The sequence below is a fragment of the Micropterus salmoides genome, unplaced genomic scaffold (genome assembly GCF_014851395.1).
Source record: "Micropterus salmoides isolate LMB-PRFRI ecotype aquatic unplaced genomic scaffold, ASM1485139v1 Ms_hic_scaffold_10, whole genome shotgun sequence".
NCBI classification, from domain to species: Eukaryota; Metazoa; Chordata; class Actinopteri; order Centrarchiformes; family Centrarchidae; genus Micropterus; species Micropterus salmoides.
The window spans coordinates 27,961,037-27,981,480 of record NW_024040041.1 but is presented as its reverse complement, the minus strand read 5'-3'; the positions used below and the strand labels follow the sequence as shown (position 1 = coordinate 27,981,480).

Sequence of the window (20,444 nt, the reverse complement as noted above, 5' to 3'; positions counted from 1 at the left end):
ATTCTGCCCTCCAAGTTTCCAAGTAGCTTGCTTTTGTAGGATTTCAGTTTTTACTTTTGTCTTTGCATTTAAACCACCTATAAACATCACCTGCCATCTGTAAGGTATGTCTTAAATACTATTTTTTATTCTCATGGTTAAGGTACAATACTGTATCACAATACTTTCAGATTTTTTTGGTTTACAAAGATTTTACTTGTTTATTCATTTCTTTGTTAAAGACAGTGCTTTTTATGCACAGGGGAAAAATACACATAAAAGACAGTGATGAAATTCGGATTTACAAGAATATATATGGTGTGGTCTCAAGTGGCTTCTGTCTTGAAATAAATCTAACAAAAATGAAATAACATACTATAATAACATAATGTGACTTTTTTAAATACTTTTTTTAATAACATTTTGTGTTTTTATATATTTAGTCATTTTAAAATACAAAATCAAATCAATATTGATACTAAAATAATGCATTTATAAATAAAGTAAAATATTCTGATTCTGTGAAAAATACCTGGACAAATTCCTTGAAATTTAAGGTCTGGAATACACTCTTTCAAAATTGTAAATAAAGGGAAGATGGAAAAGACAAAGTAAACTGTCTATATATGAATGCATATGAAGTATTTAGAAGAATATATTTATATAAGCAGTATTGACTGAATACTGTAAACTGTCACAACAGTTGACACATGTTAAGGGACAGCACCAGCTGCTCCCATCTCAACAGGGTAACCCCCTGGCTGTATTATGAAGGATTAAACTGCTGAGTGGAGCCTTCCCTGTTTAAATGTCACAAACTGACACAGAAGTGGTAGCGGTTTCTCCAATCAGTGAGGGAAACCAGTCAGGCCCATTAGGGCTTTTATTGGAATAAGATTGGACCACCTTAAATAAATGTTTATCTTATTTGTATAACAGACTACCTTGAGTTGGTTCACCTCTTTCCACATGTGCTTTCATTATTTACCTGCAATCAGCAACTCATGAATGATTGCTGACTTAAATAATATCTGTATTTATACTTATATATAATATTAAAAAATCATTTTGTATTTAATTTTTTCCCGGGCAGAAAATACCATTAAGTTAAATACTACAAGATGAACTTCCACACCGCCTACACTTTCATGTAACATTATTTTGTTTAGTTCATGGGCACACTGTCATCTAAAACCATGATTAATCACCATTTTACACTATGTAGGCATCTCGCAATAATTTTTACCTTCACAAATCAGACCTTTTACTGATGATCTATACTGCCAATTATGTGCCCACAGTTCATTTATGATTTTTATATTACTGAAGTGGTGTTAAACTACAGCTGAGCCTCAGTGTAAACACTTCTAGCTGATAACCAAGAGTCAAATCTTCAGTTTGAGTGACATACAAAAAAAGGCAGGTCAAGTAATAAATACTTTATTTTCACATTAGTATTAAAAATGCAGTCATCTGCAGGGCACAATATCTCCTCTTTACTGTACAAGTTAACGTTGTGTGTGTGTGTGTGACAGACATTTATCCTCATTAAATAGCATTATGTACAGAAATTAAAACTGTTTCAAGAGAATTACTGTTCAGTAAATGTTCACAAAAAAAGAAAGAAGCTGTGTTGATCATCGGCCACCTCCATTGGCTGCTCCGCCTCCGGCTCCTCCACCTGATTGGTCCTGTGCGCCAGACATCATCAGGAAGAGAACAAGAGGAACGATGTACATCCACTGGAGTGCACAAGAAAAATATGGAAGTAAATCTAACAACACTTGTTTTCAAGACAACAAATTAACTGTGATCACAGAGATCTTTTAAACACTTCCAGATTGGTCATCGCAGATTAGGGTCAATTTATTTTCTGACCAGAAGAGAGGAAAAGATGAAGTGTACAAGTGAGTGAGAGACTGTAGCATAAAGAAGAAATCTCAGGGTCCAACACCAAGCACATGCTCAACATTTACACAGACAATTAAGATTTAGAATTTCTTGATAGTTCAGCATGGAGGCTTCCTCATATAAATAGCTTTGAATTAAGAAAATTAAACCTTTGCATGTATCAGTCTGAAATGTGTTTGGCATTAAACCTGGAAAAACATTAATAAAAATGGAAAAGAGGGACTGAGTGTGAAACAAGAGGGTGGGTTTTATAGTTAGTCATATTGCTTAGATGTTAAGACAGAGGAGGAAGGGGGACAGAACGAGCCACAAGTAAGAAAACAGTACTTTAGCGGGAATCAGCTCTGCTCTCTTCCTCCCCCTGCTGGGGGCTGTGCTGAATTGGTGGCCATGAGGAAGATGGCACCTCCCAGAATCAAATACCACTGGAACACAGCACAGCACCAAGTCAACACCCTGTCACTGACTGGATGCAGCACAGCACAGAGTCAGCACAGGTCACTGAACACAGCATAGAGCAAAACCACACAGAGAGATTATGAATGAGCGATATGACACAAGACCAGGATGTCTGTGGGAATGTTTCAAAACACGGGGCTCGAATGGAGAGAAGCTTTTACTCAACTGGCAGCTCAAAATGTCAGAAGACAAACAAAATCTCCCTTCTGCTTTTAAAAGATGAAAGTTTAGTTTTAAAGTTTAAAAGTGAACGCTGTGGACAGAATATTCTCGGATGATTGGTCCAGTTTTTCAGGCTACAGCATCCCACAGAGAAGCACAGCGATACAGAGTCTCAAACCATGACAAGGACGTAGGGTGCTTTCACATTTAACCCGTTTAGTTCAGTTAAAAAACTCTCTGGGCGTGGGCTGGTGTGAAAGCTGTCAAACAAACTCTGGTGTCTTTGGAACTGTCCACAGACCCCCGCCTTTTTGGGCCCGAGACTGGGTCCAAAAAGACTTTGTTTACACAGCAGAGCAACAACAGGGCTGCATGAGAATAGGCTTTAGCATAAATTGAAAAGCTAAAAATCTATTAACTCAATCTACTGGTTGTTTGGTAAACATAGTAACAGTGGAGTCCTGGAGGCTAATAGTTAAGAGATTTGTTGAGCTTGTATCCAACTCCATGTATTTTAACAAATCTGTATGTTTCAACACTTTATGAGGTCCAGTTGCTGTCCTGACTAATAATGATCATAATCAGCTACTACTTTGTGAGATCTTTGTTATAGTAAAGAGGATAAATAAACACATTAGATTCAGTAAAGTACAGCATGAATTGCTGTCAGTCATCGGAGTTTAAATATCTGTAATGTAGCGCCGATTATGCCAAATGACAATCAGTGAGTGAATAACAATCAGTGAGTTACCATTCAGTCCATATGACTTAATGTTTACTCCTCATGGTTCATTTGTAAAATGTCAGTGTGAACACAAACTGGACAAGAACTAAAAGTCCAGAACCGTCCTACAGGTGTGAAAGCACCCTTAAATAGCTGAAGAACATAGAGCAAATCCAAAACACAGAATCAGACAGACTTTTTAAAGAGATGTTTGGTAGTTTCACAAACATTGGCAAATGAAATCCAGGAAAAAAAGTCTGTAGTAGAGCGCTACATTGGGATAGGGATCCCACGGGTCTCATCACAAATCGCGCGGAAGGGGGCTGTTTTAACTCTGCTGCAGGCGGGAGTGGCCGGTTAAAAAGTGGAGTGAACAAACGAAGGCGAAAAGAAGATTAAATTGAGTGTATGCGGCTGCTCCCAAGAACATACTGCACAGGCCTGACCTGAACGGGCGACCTCGGGTACGGGAAGCGGACACACTGACGAGGAGGCTAAAACTCACGGGCCCTAGCGTCAGTCGCCAGTGGCGGGGAGTGAGGTTTACTCACTGCACAGCCTTCCTGGCTTCCGTCACACAGGCTTATACAATACAAGACCAAAGCAATGCAAATCTGAAATTTGGAAAACTTCTCCGTTGTTAATGACCAAATTAAATGCAATGATTTACGTTGGTTATTGTGAACATTTAGCATAGACCAAACATTTTTGTCCTTTTTTTGATCTGCATGTCACAATGGGTACGGAAGCAAGCGGTAAAGGTCACAAAATCAGTGGGAGCGGGATCAAGAAAACATTCCCGTGCAGGGCTCTAATCTGTAGTGAAGTGCACTCTATACTGAACTGAACAAAATTATAAATGCAACACTTTTGTTTTTGCCCCCATTCATCATGAGCTTCTACTCCAGGTGCGGCAGATCAAGATGGTGATCAGACAGCATGGGTATCGCACAGGTGTCACAATAAAAGGCCACTCGAAAATGTGCAGTTCCATCACACAGCACAATGCCACAGATGTCGCACGTTTCGAGGGAGCGTGCAATTGGCATGCTGACTGCAGGAATGTCCATCAGAGCAGTGAATTGAATGTTCATTTCTCTACCATAAGCCGTTTCAGAGAATTTGGCAGTACATCCAACCGGCCTAACAACAGCAGACCACGTGTAACCACACCACGCCCAGGACCTCCACATCTAGCACTTTCACCTCCAAGATCATCTGAGACCAGCCGCCCGGACAGCTGCTGCAACAATCGGTTTGCAAAACCAAAGAATTTCTGCAAAAACTGTCAGGAACCATCTCAGGGAAGCTCATTTGCATGCTCGTCGTGCTCTTCGGGGTCTCAACCTGACTGCAACTTCGCACAGCCATTGAAGAGGAGTGGACCAACACTCCACAGGCCACAATCAACAACCTGATCAACTCTATGTGAAGGAAATGTGTTGCAAATGGTGGTCACACCAGATACTGACTGGTTTCTGGATTATTTTGGCAAAGGAGAAGTGCTCACTAACACAGACACACTGACACATTTGTGAACAATATTTGAGAGAAATAGGCCTTTTGTGTACGTAGTCTTAGATCTTTGAGTTCAGCTCATAATGAATGGGGGCAAAAACAAAAGTATTGTGTTTATAATTTTGTTAAGTGTATATTTTAACACATGCTGCATGCATTGAAAAAGTTGTGGTGAGTCTGATGGAGCAAAACAGTTATGAGCTAAATAGGTATATGTAACTATATGGGCCATTACAATCATCAGAGCCCAATTACTAAAGGCAAAGAGTATCTTTAGGCACAGCCTGCTGGCCTTATCAGCAGTTTTCAGTGAGGGTACTTACATATTTTGCAAAGAAAGATTTCTGTTCTTGTGGATTCTTCCCTTTCTTCTCAGATTCCTGTTCCATTCGTTCAAGGAACAGAGCCGTCTCAGGTCTGGAAGAAAGTTGGTATGGGAAAATGATGTAAAGCTGTTACACCAAGGCAAATATAACTGAATCAAAGAAATCGGAAAAAGCTACTGAAGGATTACACTAATGCACAGACAGCTTCAGATTTGAGCGGCAGCAATGTGCTACCATAAGCAGACAAGTTTTATCAGGCAGAGCTAAATGGAACAGGGGAAAAAAAGGAAATGAGAAACGGTGAAAAGGTTATTTTATATTTAACAAATACGTAATCTAAGACTCACCCCGGTGCATTGACAGGAGCCATGACACTGAGTGTGGTATTGAAAACCTCAAGATCAACTTCGTCCTCAACCTCAGTGCCCCTACAGGCGCCAGGTATTGTCACTATGGAGACACCAATGAGGTACCCAGAGACGTCAGAGTGGAGCGTGATGACATCGCTCAGATGAGACTCAACCATGGCACACTAAAGATCAGAGCAGAATAAAGGTTCATGTTACACCAATATAAGATAGTTAGTGTCACCATTTATAGTCACATGATGTTCAATCTATTAGATCCATATTACACTCATTTTAGAAAGCTCTTAATCTGAATTACCTAAAGTACTTCTGTCTTTACAAACAAGTGACTTAGTTTTAATAAGCAATAATTTTATTTAACTGGGGTGCCATTTATATTAAGGCACTAAGACAACTATAAACTTGTAAACCAACAAAAAAAACAACAACAATCAATATCAATTTAATTGTAATTAAACATATATAACGTCAAAACAAAAATACCCTACATAACTCTTTATTATGAGTTAATTAAATAGAAAGAGAGAGACATCTAAAAGAACAATAATTTGATTAAGTAGTCCCATCAACGGCACATATCTTACACAGAGCAGACAGACTTCTCAAATGTTGATGAAACTCTTCATGTACTCTCTCAGTTCCCTAACCTCCTCTAGTCTTATGTTTAAAGCAATTTTAAATAAGTGTTCTTTGGAAGATTATTTCCTGGTGAAGACAAGTGAAATACATACGGCTCTGACAAATGCGGTGAGGTAACCTTCCATCTGCCGCTCTGTCTGCCTGTCTGCCTGCAGGAAAACACGAGGCACTCTGATTCTGTACAGACCGTCCACTGCAGCCACTTCCTGTGGAGTCATTCAAGTAAACAAACATGTTACAGATGCAGGTTCATGCCTTGCCATTGTGATCCCACTCAAACCCTTTTGTATGACCTCTGACTCTCAGACATGTTTTTTTTTTTTGTATATTACTCTGCTTGTCAATGGTCATTATACAGTTGTGATGACCTTTTTTGCTGCAGCCTTTTTTCCATGGGCATAATGTGTCCAAAAATAACTAGAGTTTGTTGTTGAAAACGATTTTGGTAAGCTCTGTGACACAACAACAGTCCTAGTTAGTTCGCAACCTTTTAACTGTGTCACCTTCAGTTTGGCTCGGTCTTCCTCTGATAGCTGGTTCTGACTTAGTGAGACGCTGGGCTCCCTGCCAGCTTTCAACACCAGTGCTCCGCGTACTCGAAACTTTGCTACATCATCTGAGACAAGACGGAAAACAGACAGTTAGAGCAGAAAACATAGCATGAATGAATGACTGGAAAAGCACACATTTTAAAATTATGTTGCATGCCGAATTTCATAGAACAAATTGGCAGTTCTGAAGATCTACACTTATGTTGAACCATGTAAATTAATTTATTTACACATCAAAAAACATTAAACTGACAGATTTTTGAATGAAGTTTGGTGTGTGTGTGTTTCAGCATTCGGATTTGGCGTTATCACTACTAGCACACGGCAGCTTAGTTAGCTTAACAGTATTAGCAATAGCGTATTATACAACATAATAGTAATAAAATAATTATATCACTTCCTCACCGACTTCAAATGAGTGTTCAAGCGGCACAGAGAAACCACTGAATTCAGTGTCCAGGACATCGCCAACCTGATAATAAAAATAAAATGTACCGTTAGCCTCCAGCTGGTCAAAGCTAATGCTAAGTAGATGGCTAACAGGTGCAGTTTCCGCTAAACCGCAGTCAAATTCTAGCGTTAAATTAATAACACTTACCTTTCTACCATTATTACAACACACAATATTTGTGCATACGACAAACAAAACAGTGGAAACAACAGCAACTTTAAATGGAATAAGACGAGCCATTTCGACACAGATAGGCACCGGAACACAGTGTCAAGTTTGCTGCAATAACATTATAACTTCCGGATGTGTTTCTTCATAACAAAAGTCTGTAAAGTACATGACATGGAAATGTTTGTTCCGCTACCCCTGTGGGGACATCCAGAGGCGTTGCTAGACATAAAGCTCTACTGGGGCACAGACCCCCTCATTCCCCTTTTAAATTATGATGAATGATTTCGATATATTTTTGATTGTGTATGAAATGTGTTAGTATCTGTCTCACCAGCTTCCCTTGCTTAGTCCATTAATATTGGCACTGATATGTGGATTCCTGTTCGATTTGTTCAAGGAACAGAGCCGTCTCAGGTCTGGAAGAAAGTTGGTATGGGAAAATGATGTAAAGCTGTTACACCAAGGCAAATATAACTGAATCAAAGAAATCTGAAAAGGCTACTTCAGGAAAGGTATCCTTATACTCGTCAAACCTGTCCCCCTGCAACAAGGTGGCACAGACAAGGTGGTCTGTGAAGGAGAAACGCTCCCTAGTGTGTCCCAGGATGGTGTCACAGACCTATAGAGATAATTACAAAAAATATATATGTAAATGTAAGGTAGTAGTCTGGAGTAGGCCACTAGTTGTCACTGTTGCAATGACTTTCAAAAAGAAAAATAGAGCCATTTGAGTTTTTGAGACAGTAGTTGTTGTTGTTTAGTTTTTGGTGGCTTCATATTTAATTTGATCATTTATTTTTATGTTGCCAATTTATTATTTGGGATGCTGTTGTATAATATTAAAATTATGATTTTAGATTTAGATTTTGGATTTATACCAAACAAAATATGTTTTCTGGAGTCTGTAGAATATGATATGTGGTCAGGACATCTCTGCAGCACAACAATAATGTAAAATGGTATTTTGACTGATTTCTGTAACAAACTCACCTCTGCTGCAATCCTTTCTCGGTCTTCTGGAATGAGCGCCCGGCGCCTGTCCGAGAACCACTGCTTTGCTCACCAATGGAATGGAGAGAGTTTCTGCAAAGGTCAAAGATCATTTATTATAATATTGGCAAAAGGGAAAGAGAGTTAATGATGAAAGAGAAAGCAAATAATGATCATATTATAGGAATACAGTTACCTGATCTTTTCTATTTCCTGTTGGAGCTGTTGGATGCTCACTTTGATATGGCCACGTAAAGCCAACTCAAAGGCTCCACAAAATTTCACACTGTCTATTATACTGGACAGTATGTGACGATCTTCGTTGTGCCTTCTAATGCCAATTCTGTAGCCTTCATCTAGTTGTTCAGAAATGCTAACTCTGCCCAAAAACATTAGTTTCATGCTCAGTGGCGACTGGCCAATAGAGGGCGCTAAGGTGCTGTCCTCCCTGGTGGTGGAAACTTTTTACATAAAATCTATGGGTGAAAAGTGTTTTGAAATAAACAGTAATTAAGTATATGTGTGTTTAAAAGGCACAATAATGTGTAATATATAAAATATAGGCTAAATATTTATGTTTGGGTGTGAAATTAGCTTCCTGCTCACTCACTGATCTCTTCTGGGGCGCTGGAGAAAGTGCCCAGGCAGCACAGCAGCGCAGCCAATAACTGGCCGTAACTGACACAAGATATGCTCATAGCAACAGAAATAAAGCCAATCAGCCTCAGATCTGATGCCTGAAGGGCGCTCCAGGATCTGCCCCAAGCGCAGTCAGTCAGTGGGACACGTGACGTTGACAAGATGAATGCGGAACTCAAGACCGACACAGGCTTTCAGTCTTGGCTAGCTGGATGCAATGATTTAAATACCTTATTTTGCTTCCCATGCTTGCTTTTTAATACGATTAAGATGAAAAGATTAAGAAACACAAGTGTACGAGGGTGCATATGGATAATATGGTGAAGCTAGCCATGCTAGGCAGAGTTAACAGCGGCCTTGCGCGGCCACAATGAGACCGCATCCTCTGACAACCCTGGCGTTTTCAGTAAATCTTGTTGCCTCGCTGAACAGCGTGTTGGAGGAGAACCTTAAGACAGCTACTGTTTTCAAAGGCACCCTGTGCATAACAAACTTTTGGACCGCATGCTGTCAGTTCTTAAAGATTAAATTCTGGAGGAAGTAAAAAAATGCAGAATATTTTGCTATTCAGGCAGATGAGACAACTGACATTTCCACCCACTACCAGCTGGTGCTTGTGCTACGGTACATCAACAAGGAGAACAACATCTGTTGGCTACAGAGGTAAGCTGTAAAGTTTATAGGCAGCTCTGAAGTGTTAAGATGTGGTTATTTCCAGTGGTGGACATTAACTTAAGTAGGCCTACTGTACTGAAGTACAAATTAGAGGTAGCCTATTTGTACTTCACTTGAGTATTTTCTTTTCATTCCACTTTCTATGTTTATGTTCACTGTTTATGTTTTTGTATATTAATATAATATAGCCTAATAATATTATATTGGCATTAAATAATTTCTGACTATTTCACAAAGCACTGGTATCATGCAATTTGTGTTCATTTGTATTGGAGACTGAAACTGACTGGAAATGGTACAGCCTCGCCTAAAATGTTTTTCACCAGCCGCCACTGCAGCCTGCTGTCCTTGAAAGTCAGAAAGATAGTTATTTTCTCTTCTTGTGCACAGGATAGTCCCTCTTAGTTTTCTCATCAACGTTGTAAATTCTCTATTTGAACATTGGCTAATTTTTTTGCCACATTTCATATCGTTAGCAACGTGCCTTTTCACATCAAACAGTATTTATTTTGAAATTGTAACCGGACGTTGCATATATAATATTGCTAACTTGACCGGACGGTGCAGATTTTGCCAATTGTTGCTAACTTGACCGCAAAGCCCTATACGTCCAATAGCGACGCCAAGGGGTATTGACAATTTCAGTGGGTCACAGCACATGGATACAGGGGCACGTGCCCCGTGAAAACGGTCTAGCGACGCCTGTGGGGACATCCCATTAAGATGCATTCATTAGCCCCTTACCTCTAACCTTCACAACTATGTGCCTAATGCTTACCCTAACCTTAACTTATTTGTAAGGTGAACTCTAAAACCACGCTTTAGCCTTAGTCTCTACTTGTGGGGACCTCAATTTTTGTCCCCATGGTGACACTAGTCCCCATGGGTTGGGTTGGTGTGTATAAAAATGAAACACACACAGTTAATTTGTACATGCTGAGCTATTTAAAGTATGTGATGACCTACTTGCATGCAGATTGTTCATGCATATATCTCAATATATACCAACTTACTTTACTTTTCACTTCTGTCTGTTTCTGAACATGTCGATGTTGTCACCTGCTATGCCAGTGCTGCTACACAGAACAGTATTTACTCTTTGAATTTGTATTTTTAGAATTTTTGTATTTACAGTAGTTTTCTTGTCTGTTGACAGAATGCAACTAATGAACCAGGCCTGTGTGTTTCTGTCTTGTAACGTGTCAGTAGCAATGTCTTCTTCTTGCCGATTTAATAAGGTTTTGATTTCTATTTTGGGCTGTCTATACTTCAGCTTAGTGTTGCTCTATATTTTGTCTGTAGCAAAGAAGGTAACATAATAATTTACCAAAAAGACATGTTGAGTTGTTGAGTGCTCAAACAAGTAATGTGTTCTAATCTACATGATATTTTTGCGTTTGTATATCTCGAGTATTATCTACTGTAAACTATGTATAGGATTAATAGTTTAATATCAGTGGTTTAATATCTGTCTGCACAAACACAATATGTAACACTCACACATATACAGTGGGTACTCAATTTTTCACTCTTTGTTTCATTGCAGCCATTTTCCAAAAATCAAAAAAGTTCATTTTATTTCTCAGTAATGTACACTCAGCACCCCATCTTGACAGAAAAAAACAGAAAAGTAGATATTTTAGCAAATTTATTAAAAAAGAAAAACTGAAATATCACATGGTCATAAGTATTCAGACCCTTTGCCGTGACACTCATATTTAACTCAGGTGCTGTCTATTTCTTCTGATCATCCTTGAGATGGTTCTACACCTTCATTTGAGTCCAGCTGTGTTTGATTATACTGATTGGACTTGATTAGGAAAGCCACACACCTGTCTATATAAGACCTTACAGCTCACAGTGCATGTCAGAGCAAATGAGAATCATGAGGTCAAAGGAACTGCCTGAAGAGCTCAGAGACAGAATTGTGGCAAGGCACAGATCTGGCCAAGGTTACAAAAAAATTTCTGCTGCACTTAAGGTTCCTAAGAGCACAGTGGCCTCCATAATCCTCAAATGGAAGACGTTGGGGACGACCAGAACCCTTCCTAGAGCTGGCCGTCCGGCCAAACTGAGCTATCGGGGGAGAAGAGCCTTGGTGAGAGAGGTAAAGAAGAACCCAAAGGTCACTGTGGCTGAGCTCCAGAGATGCAGTCGGGAGATGGGAGAAAGTTGTAGTAAGTCAACCATCACTGCAGCAATCCACCAGTCGGGGCTTTATGGCAGAGTGGCCCGACGGAAGCCTCTCCTCAGTGCAAGACACATGAAAGCCCGCATGGAGTTTGCTAAAAAAACACCTGAAGGACTCCAAGATGGTGATAAATAAGATCCTCTGGTCTGATGAGACCAAGATTGAACTTTTTGGCCTTAATTCTAAGCGGTATGTGTGGAGAACACCAGGCACTGCTCATCACCTGTCCAATACAGTCTCAACAGTGAAGCATGGTGGTGGCAGCATCATGCTGTGGGGGTGTTTTTCAGCTGCAGGGACAGGACGACTGGTTGCAATCGAGGGAAAGATGAATGCGGCCAAGTACAGGGATATCCTGGACGAAAACCTTTTCCAGAGTGCTCTGGACCTCAGACTGGGCCGAAGGTTTACCTTCTAACAAGACAATGACCCTAAGCACACCGCTAAAATAATGAAGGAGTGGCTTCACAACAACTCCGTGGCTGTTCTTGAATGGCCCAGCCAGAGCCCTGACTTAAACCCAATTGAGCATCTCTGGAGAGACCTGAAAATGGCTGTCCACCAACGTTTACCATCCAACCTGACAGAACTGGAGAGGATCTGCAAGGAGGAATGGCAGAGGATGCCCAAATCCAGATGTGAAAAACTTGTTGCATCTTTCCCAAAACGACTCATGGCTGTATTAGATCAAAAGGGTGCTTCTACTAAATACTGAGCAAAGGGTCTGAATACTTATGACCATGTGATATTTCAGTTTTTCTTTTTTAATAAATTTGCAAAAATTTCTACATTTCTGTTTTTTTTCTGTCAAGATGGGGTGCTGAGTGTACATTACTGAGAAATAAAATGAACTTGTTTGATTTTTGGAAAATGGCTGCAATGAAACAAAGAGTGAAAAATTGAAAGGGGTCTGAATACTTTCCGTACCCACTGTAACACTCTCCACTATGTCTCACTCTCCTTGGCAGTCCAAAAAAAGAAGTAGCCTACTATACTTGAACTGCATATAATGTAGACCTGTTGTGAATATTCATCACTCTGGATGCACCGCCACATCACGGGCCAGCAGAGGCTGCTAACAGACCAGAAAAGGCCCCCAACCTTCCTCTCACCCCTACCCCCCTTCCAAAGGCCTCTAAAAGTGCCACTTTATTAGCTGAAAAATAAATATTTATGTCCTGTGATGAAGAGGGTTGTTCATGTTCTTAAATCTTTAGTCAGCATTCTTTGTTCTACCTCAGCCTGGATTTTATTTACCTAAATGTCCTTTTAAGGATCTGCGCTGAATCACACAAAGCTGAAAACTGCAGTTGCACTGATCTCAAGACTTAGATCAGTGTCTTATATTCATGTTTTGTCTTCACCCAGCTGGGACCTCAGCAATGACCTCTTGTGATCAGATTTAACTTTCCTGCTCTGTGGGTTCATCTGTGGGAAACTGTGACCACTGCTAAGCAGAAAAAATACTTTGTTTGTACTGGCTGTAAATAGGAAGATTTCAGGGGCTATTTGATCCTTTGCCTCTGACTCCAAACACTTGTCTGAGTTGTTTGGTGTAGGTACATCTTTACCCAAGTGTGTCTGGGAAGCTAACCTGGTTTCAATCAATGTTGTTGTTTGTCTACTGTTCCAGTTGATTACAGGCAAATATGCCGGAAAAGAAAAGATTATATTCTGATTATACATATTGATTGGCTGTTTGTCAATGGAGGAATGCGTTTAAGTGCACACCTCCTTTGTGGAGCTTCTCTAACATCTCTGAGTGATGCATTAAGAACTGAATCACCCCTGTATTTAGAGCTGCCTACATGTGATCAGATGCATTTTAGTATTACACTGGGTAATCCATTTTGGACTTTGTGAATAAATACTGCTAGAATAGCAATTGGGACACAAATTTTTTGATGTTGTTATATCGCAGCAACCCAGGTATTGCTTTCTTTCTGCATTATTGTCTTAGCTCAACAGGTTCAGTGAGCACAGGCTCCAGTATGTGGCACCTCCAGCCCAGCGTTTATGGATTGTTGTTTTACATCTGAGCCTGCATATCCTGGCTTCAGTTACTAATTTAACCATGTTTGCAGTTGCCAAAACTCTGTTTAACAGTCCAAGAGTCAACTAAGAGGCACAATGTCTGTGACTTTACTGACTGGGGTCGTGGCCAGAACAGCCCAAATCTTAAAACCAGGGAGAACAGAGATGCAGCAGCAGGTTTCTGCCAAATGTGATTGATGTGATTTATTTCTCAGTGCTTATTCCTGGCTGAGGAGTTCTGCTGACATACAAGAAAAGCTCTGTGGATACAAGTGAAAGGCATCCATCATTTTAAACTTCAACATTTATGCATCAAAGTGCTGAAAAGGAGTTTTGAATCCAGTGTTAATCCTTAAAAGTTCAAAATATCAAGACTTAATGTACTTTTTGGACATCAAACTTGTTTTCAACTCTTTCCAGTTCACTCTTATACAGACGTCTTGAGAAAATGACTTTGTTGGAGGGTGTCACACCTCATCCACTGTCATTTCTGTCCTTACATTTGCGAGAATGACACATTAGAAGATCACTTACAAAAATCTCAAAAATATTTTACATTGACAGGAATGTTCTCGATGAGGTCAAAAACATGGGCGAGTAAATGGGAGACGTGGCTCCATAAGTACAGTGACAACTTAAAATGGATTTTTGATGGGTAAATTAGCCATCCTATTGGCTGGGAGCTACTACAGTTTATACAAACCTCTAAGAAGATTTCCCATAACTCCTCACAAAAAAGCCTTTCCACATGTTCCTCCATTACACAGGTTCAAGCCCCCATCTCCTCTTGAAACTCTGTTAACAATAAGATAGAATAACCTCCATCAAAAATTAAAAGACGGCAGCAACTGATAATGGATGTTTTTTTTGTAATTATAATTTGTTTGTCTGGGCTCCGGTTCAGTTGGAAGGTGGGGGTGCTCTGTATGGAGCATATGGTGAGTGAGGCATGTGATTCCCCCGGGCTCTGCCTTTAAAACTATGCAGGCCTATACAGTATCTATTCCCCCTTACTGGGACAACCCATTACTCTCTGTCATTGCTCTAAACAATGGTGTCACCTTACTATTCTTAGTCAAATATGAACACATGTATATTTATGTGAAACAGGACTTTCACTTTGAAGGAAGACACTGTCATGTCCTGTCTGCCTGTGTGCTGTTAAAAATGGAACATCATGAAAAATGAGAAAGAAAGTCAACAAAATGTTTTGAAACACATCCTACGGTCTAAATTAGATGGCGCTTGATGCCGCCACAGTTTGGGGACGATCACTGAAAAATAATTTTCTCCAAAGTCTGGATGGTGTAGACACAGGTATTAATACATGCTCTAGTGTCAACAAATGTCATGGGAAAGCTGCTCTGAAGTTGGAGAGGACCTGCTTCAGTTGGCTTAACGTATACTTCAGTGAGGCTCAGCGAATGCAAGCGTTAAATAACTGCTGTCATCCTTTATAGAGGATCACTGGTTCATGTAGGACACCTATAGTTAGTCTCCTACATCCACTTTAAATCCACAATATATGTGAATACTGTATATATATTCAGATAGTTTAGACACGGTATAAATCACCACTGATGAGCTGCGAATGCAACAAAAAGATTTATCAAAGATAATTCAGCTTAAAAGTCAAGTAACATAAAGTTACTAATATACAGTAGGGCTAATGGACTCAAGAACCTTTGATGTCCTATTCAGACATCACTCTGTAACCTTCCTCGAGGGTATTTTGTTCTCCTTGAACATCTGAACCTCAAGTTGCACTTGCCTTACATAGCTGTTCTTCAATCTCTGCCTCTCTTTCAGACTGTAGTTCTCACCCAAATTAAAGTCTCAAAGAATGTTTATTGTTATAGCCAAGGTTATGGCAGCCTGGGCAATTTGGGAAACGAACGCAGAATTCAAAAAGGGATGACTGTATACAGGCGAATGAATGGAAAATGAAAAGCTGCAAAGTGGATAATTTAACACTGATGTTTATAAAACCCATTTTTGGTCTGCATTGCCATTTGGAATCAATGGTCGTGTTGCTATCACACAAGTGTACAATCTTGTCTTGTTCGAGTCTACAGTCTTATCTGTGATGGGTTGGGAAGTTTATATCTCTCTAGGAACTCATGAGGTCAGCGACCTCCTCCTGCTGTCTTTGACCTTGTGCCTCACATCTCTGCCGAGGGCCTCCAGTGCCATAAAATACACCCTGTTGACAGCTATGGCCACTGGAGAACAAATGGGATTGTCAAAGCCTATAGGAACGCAAGACTGCTGCTGCTGCTTTGCTCTCATTTTCATTTCTGAGTTTTTTTTTCTCTCTCATTCTCTTCAGCTAGGGACTGTATGGAGTGCAGATGGGAGCTGGACCTCATGTTTGACCCTCCTCAGGGTTATTGATAGTTTGTTTATTCCCTCCCTTTGACAAACCTGTAGAAAAACACCCTTTCCACTAATTTCATCCCAATTTCAAACTTGATATGTTAATGGAATAATACTTATTACACATCTAAAATCACATTAGTACAGTGGTTCTCAGACTCTTTCTGTCATGGTCCCCTTCAGAAGCCAAAAAAAGTTCATGCCCCCCCCCCCCCCCACCCACACCAGCAAAAGTGGTTTTCATTTTGATCAATTATTAACAATACAGGTGATTGAAATAAACAAGATTCAAGTCAGCAAACAGCTAGTATCAGAGCACTTTAGTTTGTTTATGTCCCAACGCGAATCATATTCATGCAACTTTAGGTCTGCTTAACATCCATGACCCCCCCTAAAGTGTCTCTATGCCCCCAATCCTGAGACCCGTTGCATTAGTAGAACAGGCTGGGTTATGCTGAACATGCATTACAATATTATAGGTAACCTCTATGATACATTTAACATTACCGTAGATCTGTTGCTGAATAAAGTGAAGGCGACTCTTGGCTAATGACAAATTGTCAGGCTCTTTAGAGTGATTATATTTTTTCTACTAACTGTTAAGATCTATATACAAATCTACAGTTTCTCAAAGCTGACATGTTGGCCCTACTAGAAACAAGAAAATAAAGCCATGATTGTTCCCCTTTGCATGATCCATGGCGTGCAAAATGTTTTTGACAAAACTATTTTGATGTATTTATCTTTTCTAAAACATAACTCCAGTTAAAAAATCTAAGCAGTTTTAGCCACTGCTGCATCACTTGATCAAATTGTCTGTTAGTTTGTTAATGTTCTGTCTCCAGGGCCTAATGAGTTAATCAACTGGCAGATTTCCCCGAGGGCTGGACTTTTTTTTTTTATGGCTCTGAACCGCTTTTACCCCTCATGGTGTCTTCCAATTTCCTCCTCAAAGCTCTGTAGCTCCTGCCAAGGTTTCAAGTGACAGCTATTCTGTCACTCTTTTCCTTCCTTGTTCCACTTGTTGGTTTGAGGATGAGGTAACTGGCACGGGTAGGGAGTGTGTGTGTGTGTGTGTGTGTGTGTGTGTGTGTGTGGTGGGGGAGGGGGGGGGCACATTGAGGTGATAAAAAGGGATGAAGGAGGGAATGCAGGCAGATCCACAGACAAGGAGGCAGGAAGACGCTTTCAGAGGAATCACTATAAACAGACACAGACATGCCTGAGCCCCAGAAGCCAGGTAAGCTGGTCCATCCTGTAGGATTATAATAGAAAACTCACTGATCAAAAACAACAGTGAAGGCTGACGATGCTGTGAAATGTTCAGATGAATGAAAACAAACTTTAACCCACAATTTTCTTAATGAAAATCATAAAATGCTTGAATTTTGGATAAATCAGACTAAAGCTGCATCATTGCATCATAAAGCAAATTCAAGATTTTATAAGATCATCATCAGACCAAATTAGGATTGCTTTATGTTAATTTCATTCTTACTTATTTTTACAAAAAAGCAAGGAGAGCATTACCTCTAATACAGTTAAGATATATTTTAATATGCAGTTTATTAGCTGGCATGTAAATAAATCAAAGCTGTTAAACACAAACATTGTATGAGTTTTAGCTTTCATTAGTTAGTTACAAGCTCATGTCTTCATAAACTCAGTGTCATAAAAGTCAGTGTCTCTTTGTTGCTTTCTCTTTTACTTACAATGTTCTTGTGCTACAGTTGGACTATATCTCTCTCTTTTAGGGGGACAAACTCTCAAACAGTGTTTTTGAATTGCAAATGATGAGAGGTCCAGCATGTAAATGTCAATTTTAGTCAATATGTCAATATTTGACTTAAATGTCTTAATACCAAATATTTATAATTTGAGAGTAAAAATATAATGTTCGTTATTAAAAATAATATGTGACAAGTAATAGAAAGAAAAAGACCTGGACAGGGAGCCACTAAAAGTAACAATAATGGATCTTTTAGGTAGAAATGTGTTGTGTGAGGGGTAATCCTCTTATGTCCTTGAGGTTCATTAAACAGAAGAAAGCAGGAATGGTGAAAGGGCAAAAGTCAGCACGCTTACAGTAATGTGTGATGGAAGGTTCAAAGTAATAACTGAAAAAAATAATTATTTTATACAGAGACCAAGTACTTATCCTTTGTGTTTATATCTTACACAAGACCTGAAAATATTTAAACCCAATAATACAAAATGAACCCAGTGGACTCAAAATTTGTTTTGCTACAGCTATATTGCTGATTTTTCCATGTGGTTTTTTCTCTTTTGTTAACGTGAAGAAACAGTTCCATCAGTTTCAAAATTGGAGTTCTAAAAATTCATGAAACGGAAAAACAGGGTTTGCAAAAGAAAGTAACAACGCCTTGTTTCATCACTGACAAGTCCTTTCATTGCACCATAAACTGAACATACGAGATTCCAGCAGCATGGCATAACCTTACCGTATATGTGGAATTACATTTAATAACCTCTGTACTGAAACTTTAACAGTTATAACACTGTAATATGTGACGTTAAACTCTACAGGCTGCAGTATCATAATCTTTGTATCAGTCATGGGGTTCGAAATGCTGCCTTTGTCAACAGTGACCTCAAAGCATCGTAAATCAGCTGTTCGTTTGAAACCTGAGAAAAGAATGCATGAGGAAAGGAGGGAAGGAAGGCAGGAGGAAAGGAGGAGGTAACAGATAAAAGCGGAGAAATGAGCGGGATGATTTGTTAGAGGGACCTCTGCCAAGTCAGGTGTATCTACCTTGCGTCGTATCTCTGCACCTCAGACACCTAATCTATTTGACCCTGATTGCCTCCCTCATTCTGTTACGCTGTCTCCTCTGCTGGCATCCATCTCGCCTCGCCAATCTGCAGAAAGTTCACCGTATCGCTGATATTGTGTGAAAAAGTCAGAACTCCTTTTTTTCTCTTGTGAATTTCATTTGTGGTGTCACATTCTCCGTCATGGGTTGATAGAAATGCACTGATCTCTTTTGCTTATAGAGCTATTTCAAACTCCACCGGATAAAATCAAAAATACATTTTGCTAAAAACTAAAAGCGTCATTCTTAGGTCCTTAAAAGTTCACATTTGGACACTCATGTCATTGTTGATGTGTGATAAAATATATTAATGAAAGCGTTTGACAGAACTGAAATCTTTCCCCTCCAGAGCAGTTTATACCCTTCCCCTTTTTATTCTCCATCATGCAGTAATTCCATCCCTACATTTCATTATATCTTACCAATGTGTCGCCAATCCAGTGTCCTGACATCACACATATCATATTCCCAACACCACATTACTACCTTCTCTCAGGCTACTCTTGTTCTGTGTTTCCACCCATCCTAAAATGTTGCCCCTCTCTTGAACTTCATCACACTTTCTCAGCTTTGGAGCCCCTCTGCCCCTGTCGATCAGCTGGTTACAGCTCATGTGACTCATGTGGCGTCTTGCTCTCCACGGTTAAGGCCACCCCGGGACTCAAGAAGCCAGGAGGATCTGAAAGAAGCACGCATCCCAATAAACAGCCACAAGAATAGTTCTCGTGCTGTGATGTCTCTGGGAGTGGAGGGTGTGTCCACATGGTTAGCCCCTAGTTGACCCATAAAAAAAGCATAGACCAGCAAGGCCATTGTTTCTCGCGACAGCAACGTTGACTTGTTTCCTCGGATCAACCAGAGAGCTCTTTGGAATGAGCTAGTGTTGATGCTAAAAGTTGCAGTGTGCCAGGGTGGTGGTTCATTGGTTCATTGCTGAGCATGTGCAGAAATAACAACCCAATTTGTATCACCAGTAATGCTGCCAGAAGCCAGCATCTTTAGCCCCCCAGGATTGTACCAGAGCAGCGGCCAGTTTCACAAAGACTGACCTACTGACACTGGTCAGTAGGTATCACTGGAAAAGGGGCTCTAGCATGGAGGTAGCGTGGCTAACGTTTAGGCTTAAAATAAGTCACCATATTAGACTATATTTTGTGAAACTGTCTAACTTGCATTAGGCTAAAAATAAAATAAGCAAAATTGGGTTTCACAAAGATATACTGTAAGACCAGTGGTCTGTAGTGTTGGACTCATCTAAATTTTGCTTTTAGTAAGTTACACAGTTTCACAAAAATACTTTTTTTAGGCCTAAAAGTTAGCCATCCTGCCTCCAGGCTAATACAGAACTAAGAGCCATGTTTCCATTGGTAACAATCAGTGAAACCTGCTGACCAAAAAGTGAGTGTAGTAACCTGTTACAACAGTTGATTTTTTTTGTCCAAGGAA

At 39.9% G+C, this 20,444-nt stretch overlaps 2 protein-coding genes across 5 annotated transcripts in view; one reads left to right on the top strand and one right to left on the bottom strand.

Moving 5' to 3' along the window:
- Nucleotides 1–1,403: 1,403 nt before the first annotated feature.
- Nucleotides 1,404–7,395, bottom strand: emc10 (ER membrane protein complex subunit 10). Of its 2 annotated transcripts, XM_038706491.1 has the most exons (8): nucleotides 7,236–7,395; nucleotides 7,043–7,109; nucleotides 6,590–6,702; nucleotides 6,179–6,292; nucleotides 5,427–5,611; nucleotides 5,077–5,170; nucleotides 2,218–2,315; nucleotides 1,404–1,721 (listed from the first exon to the last, which is right to left on the bottom strand). In XM_038706491.1, the coding sequence occupies exons 1-7, from the start codon at nucleotides 7,326–7,328 to the stop codon at nucleotides 2,229–2,231; spliced, it is 753 nt and encodes a 250-aa protein (XP_038562419.1). In that variant the 5' UTR covers nucleotides 7,329–7,395; the 3' UTR covers nucleotides 1,404–1,721; nucleotides 2,218–2,228. The 2 variants fall into 2 exon arrangements, with proteins under 2 accessions (XP_038562419.1, XP_038562410.1); XM_038706482.1 differs by lacking the exon at nucleotides 2,218–2,315.
- A 9,894-nt stretch (nucleotides 7,396–17,289) lies between these two features.
- Nucleotides 17,290–20,444, top strand: part of mybpc2a (myosin binding protein Ca) — a 56,240-nt gene continuing 53,085 nt past the window's right edge. Inside the window, exon 1 of one of the 3 annotated variants that reach the window (XM_038706454.1) lies at nucleotides 17,290–17,404. In XM_038706454.1, the coding sequence (XP_038562382.1) occupies nucleotides 17,383–17,404 (22 nt within the window). In that variant the 5' untranslated portion in view covers nucleotides 17,290–17,382. The remainder of the gene's footprint in view (nucleotides 17,405–20,444) is intronic. The other 2 variants (XM_038706471.1, XM_038706463.1) reach the window with 2 other exon arrangements.

Excerpts from the sequence above, each read along its gene's own strand:
- emc10 (XM_038706482.1), bottom strand. The coding sequence starts at position 7,328 with ATGGCTCGTCTTATTCCATTTAAAGTTGCTGTTGTTTCCACTGTTTTG. Across the intron at positions 5,171-5,426 it reads GCTCCTGTCAATGCACCGGG|ACCTGAGACGGCTCTGTTCC; the intron begins GTGAGTCTTAGA and ends ACTTTCTTCCAG. Across the intron at positions 1,722-5,076 it reads AATCTTTCTTTGCAAAATAT|TGGATGTACATCGTTCCTCT; the intron begins GTAAGTACCCTC and ends TGTGCACTCCAG.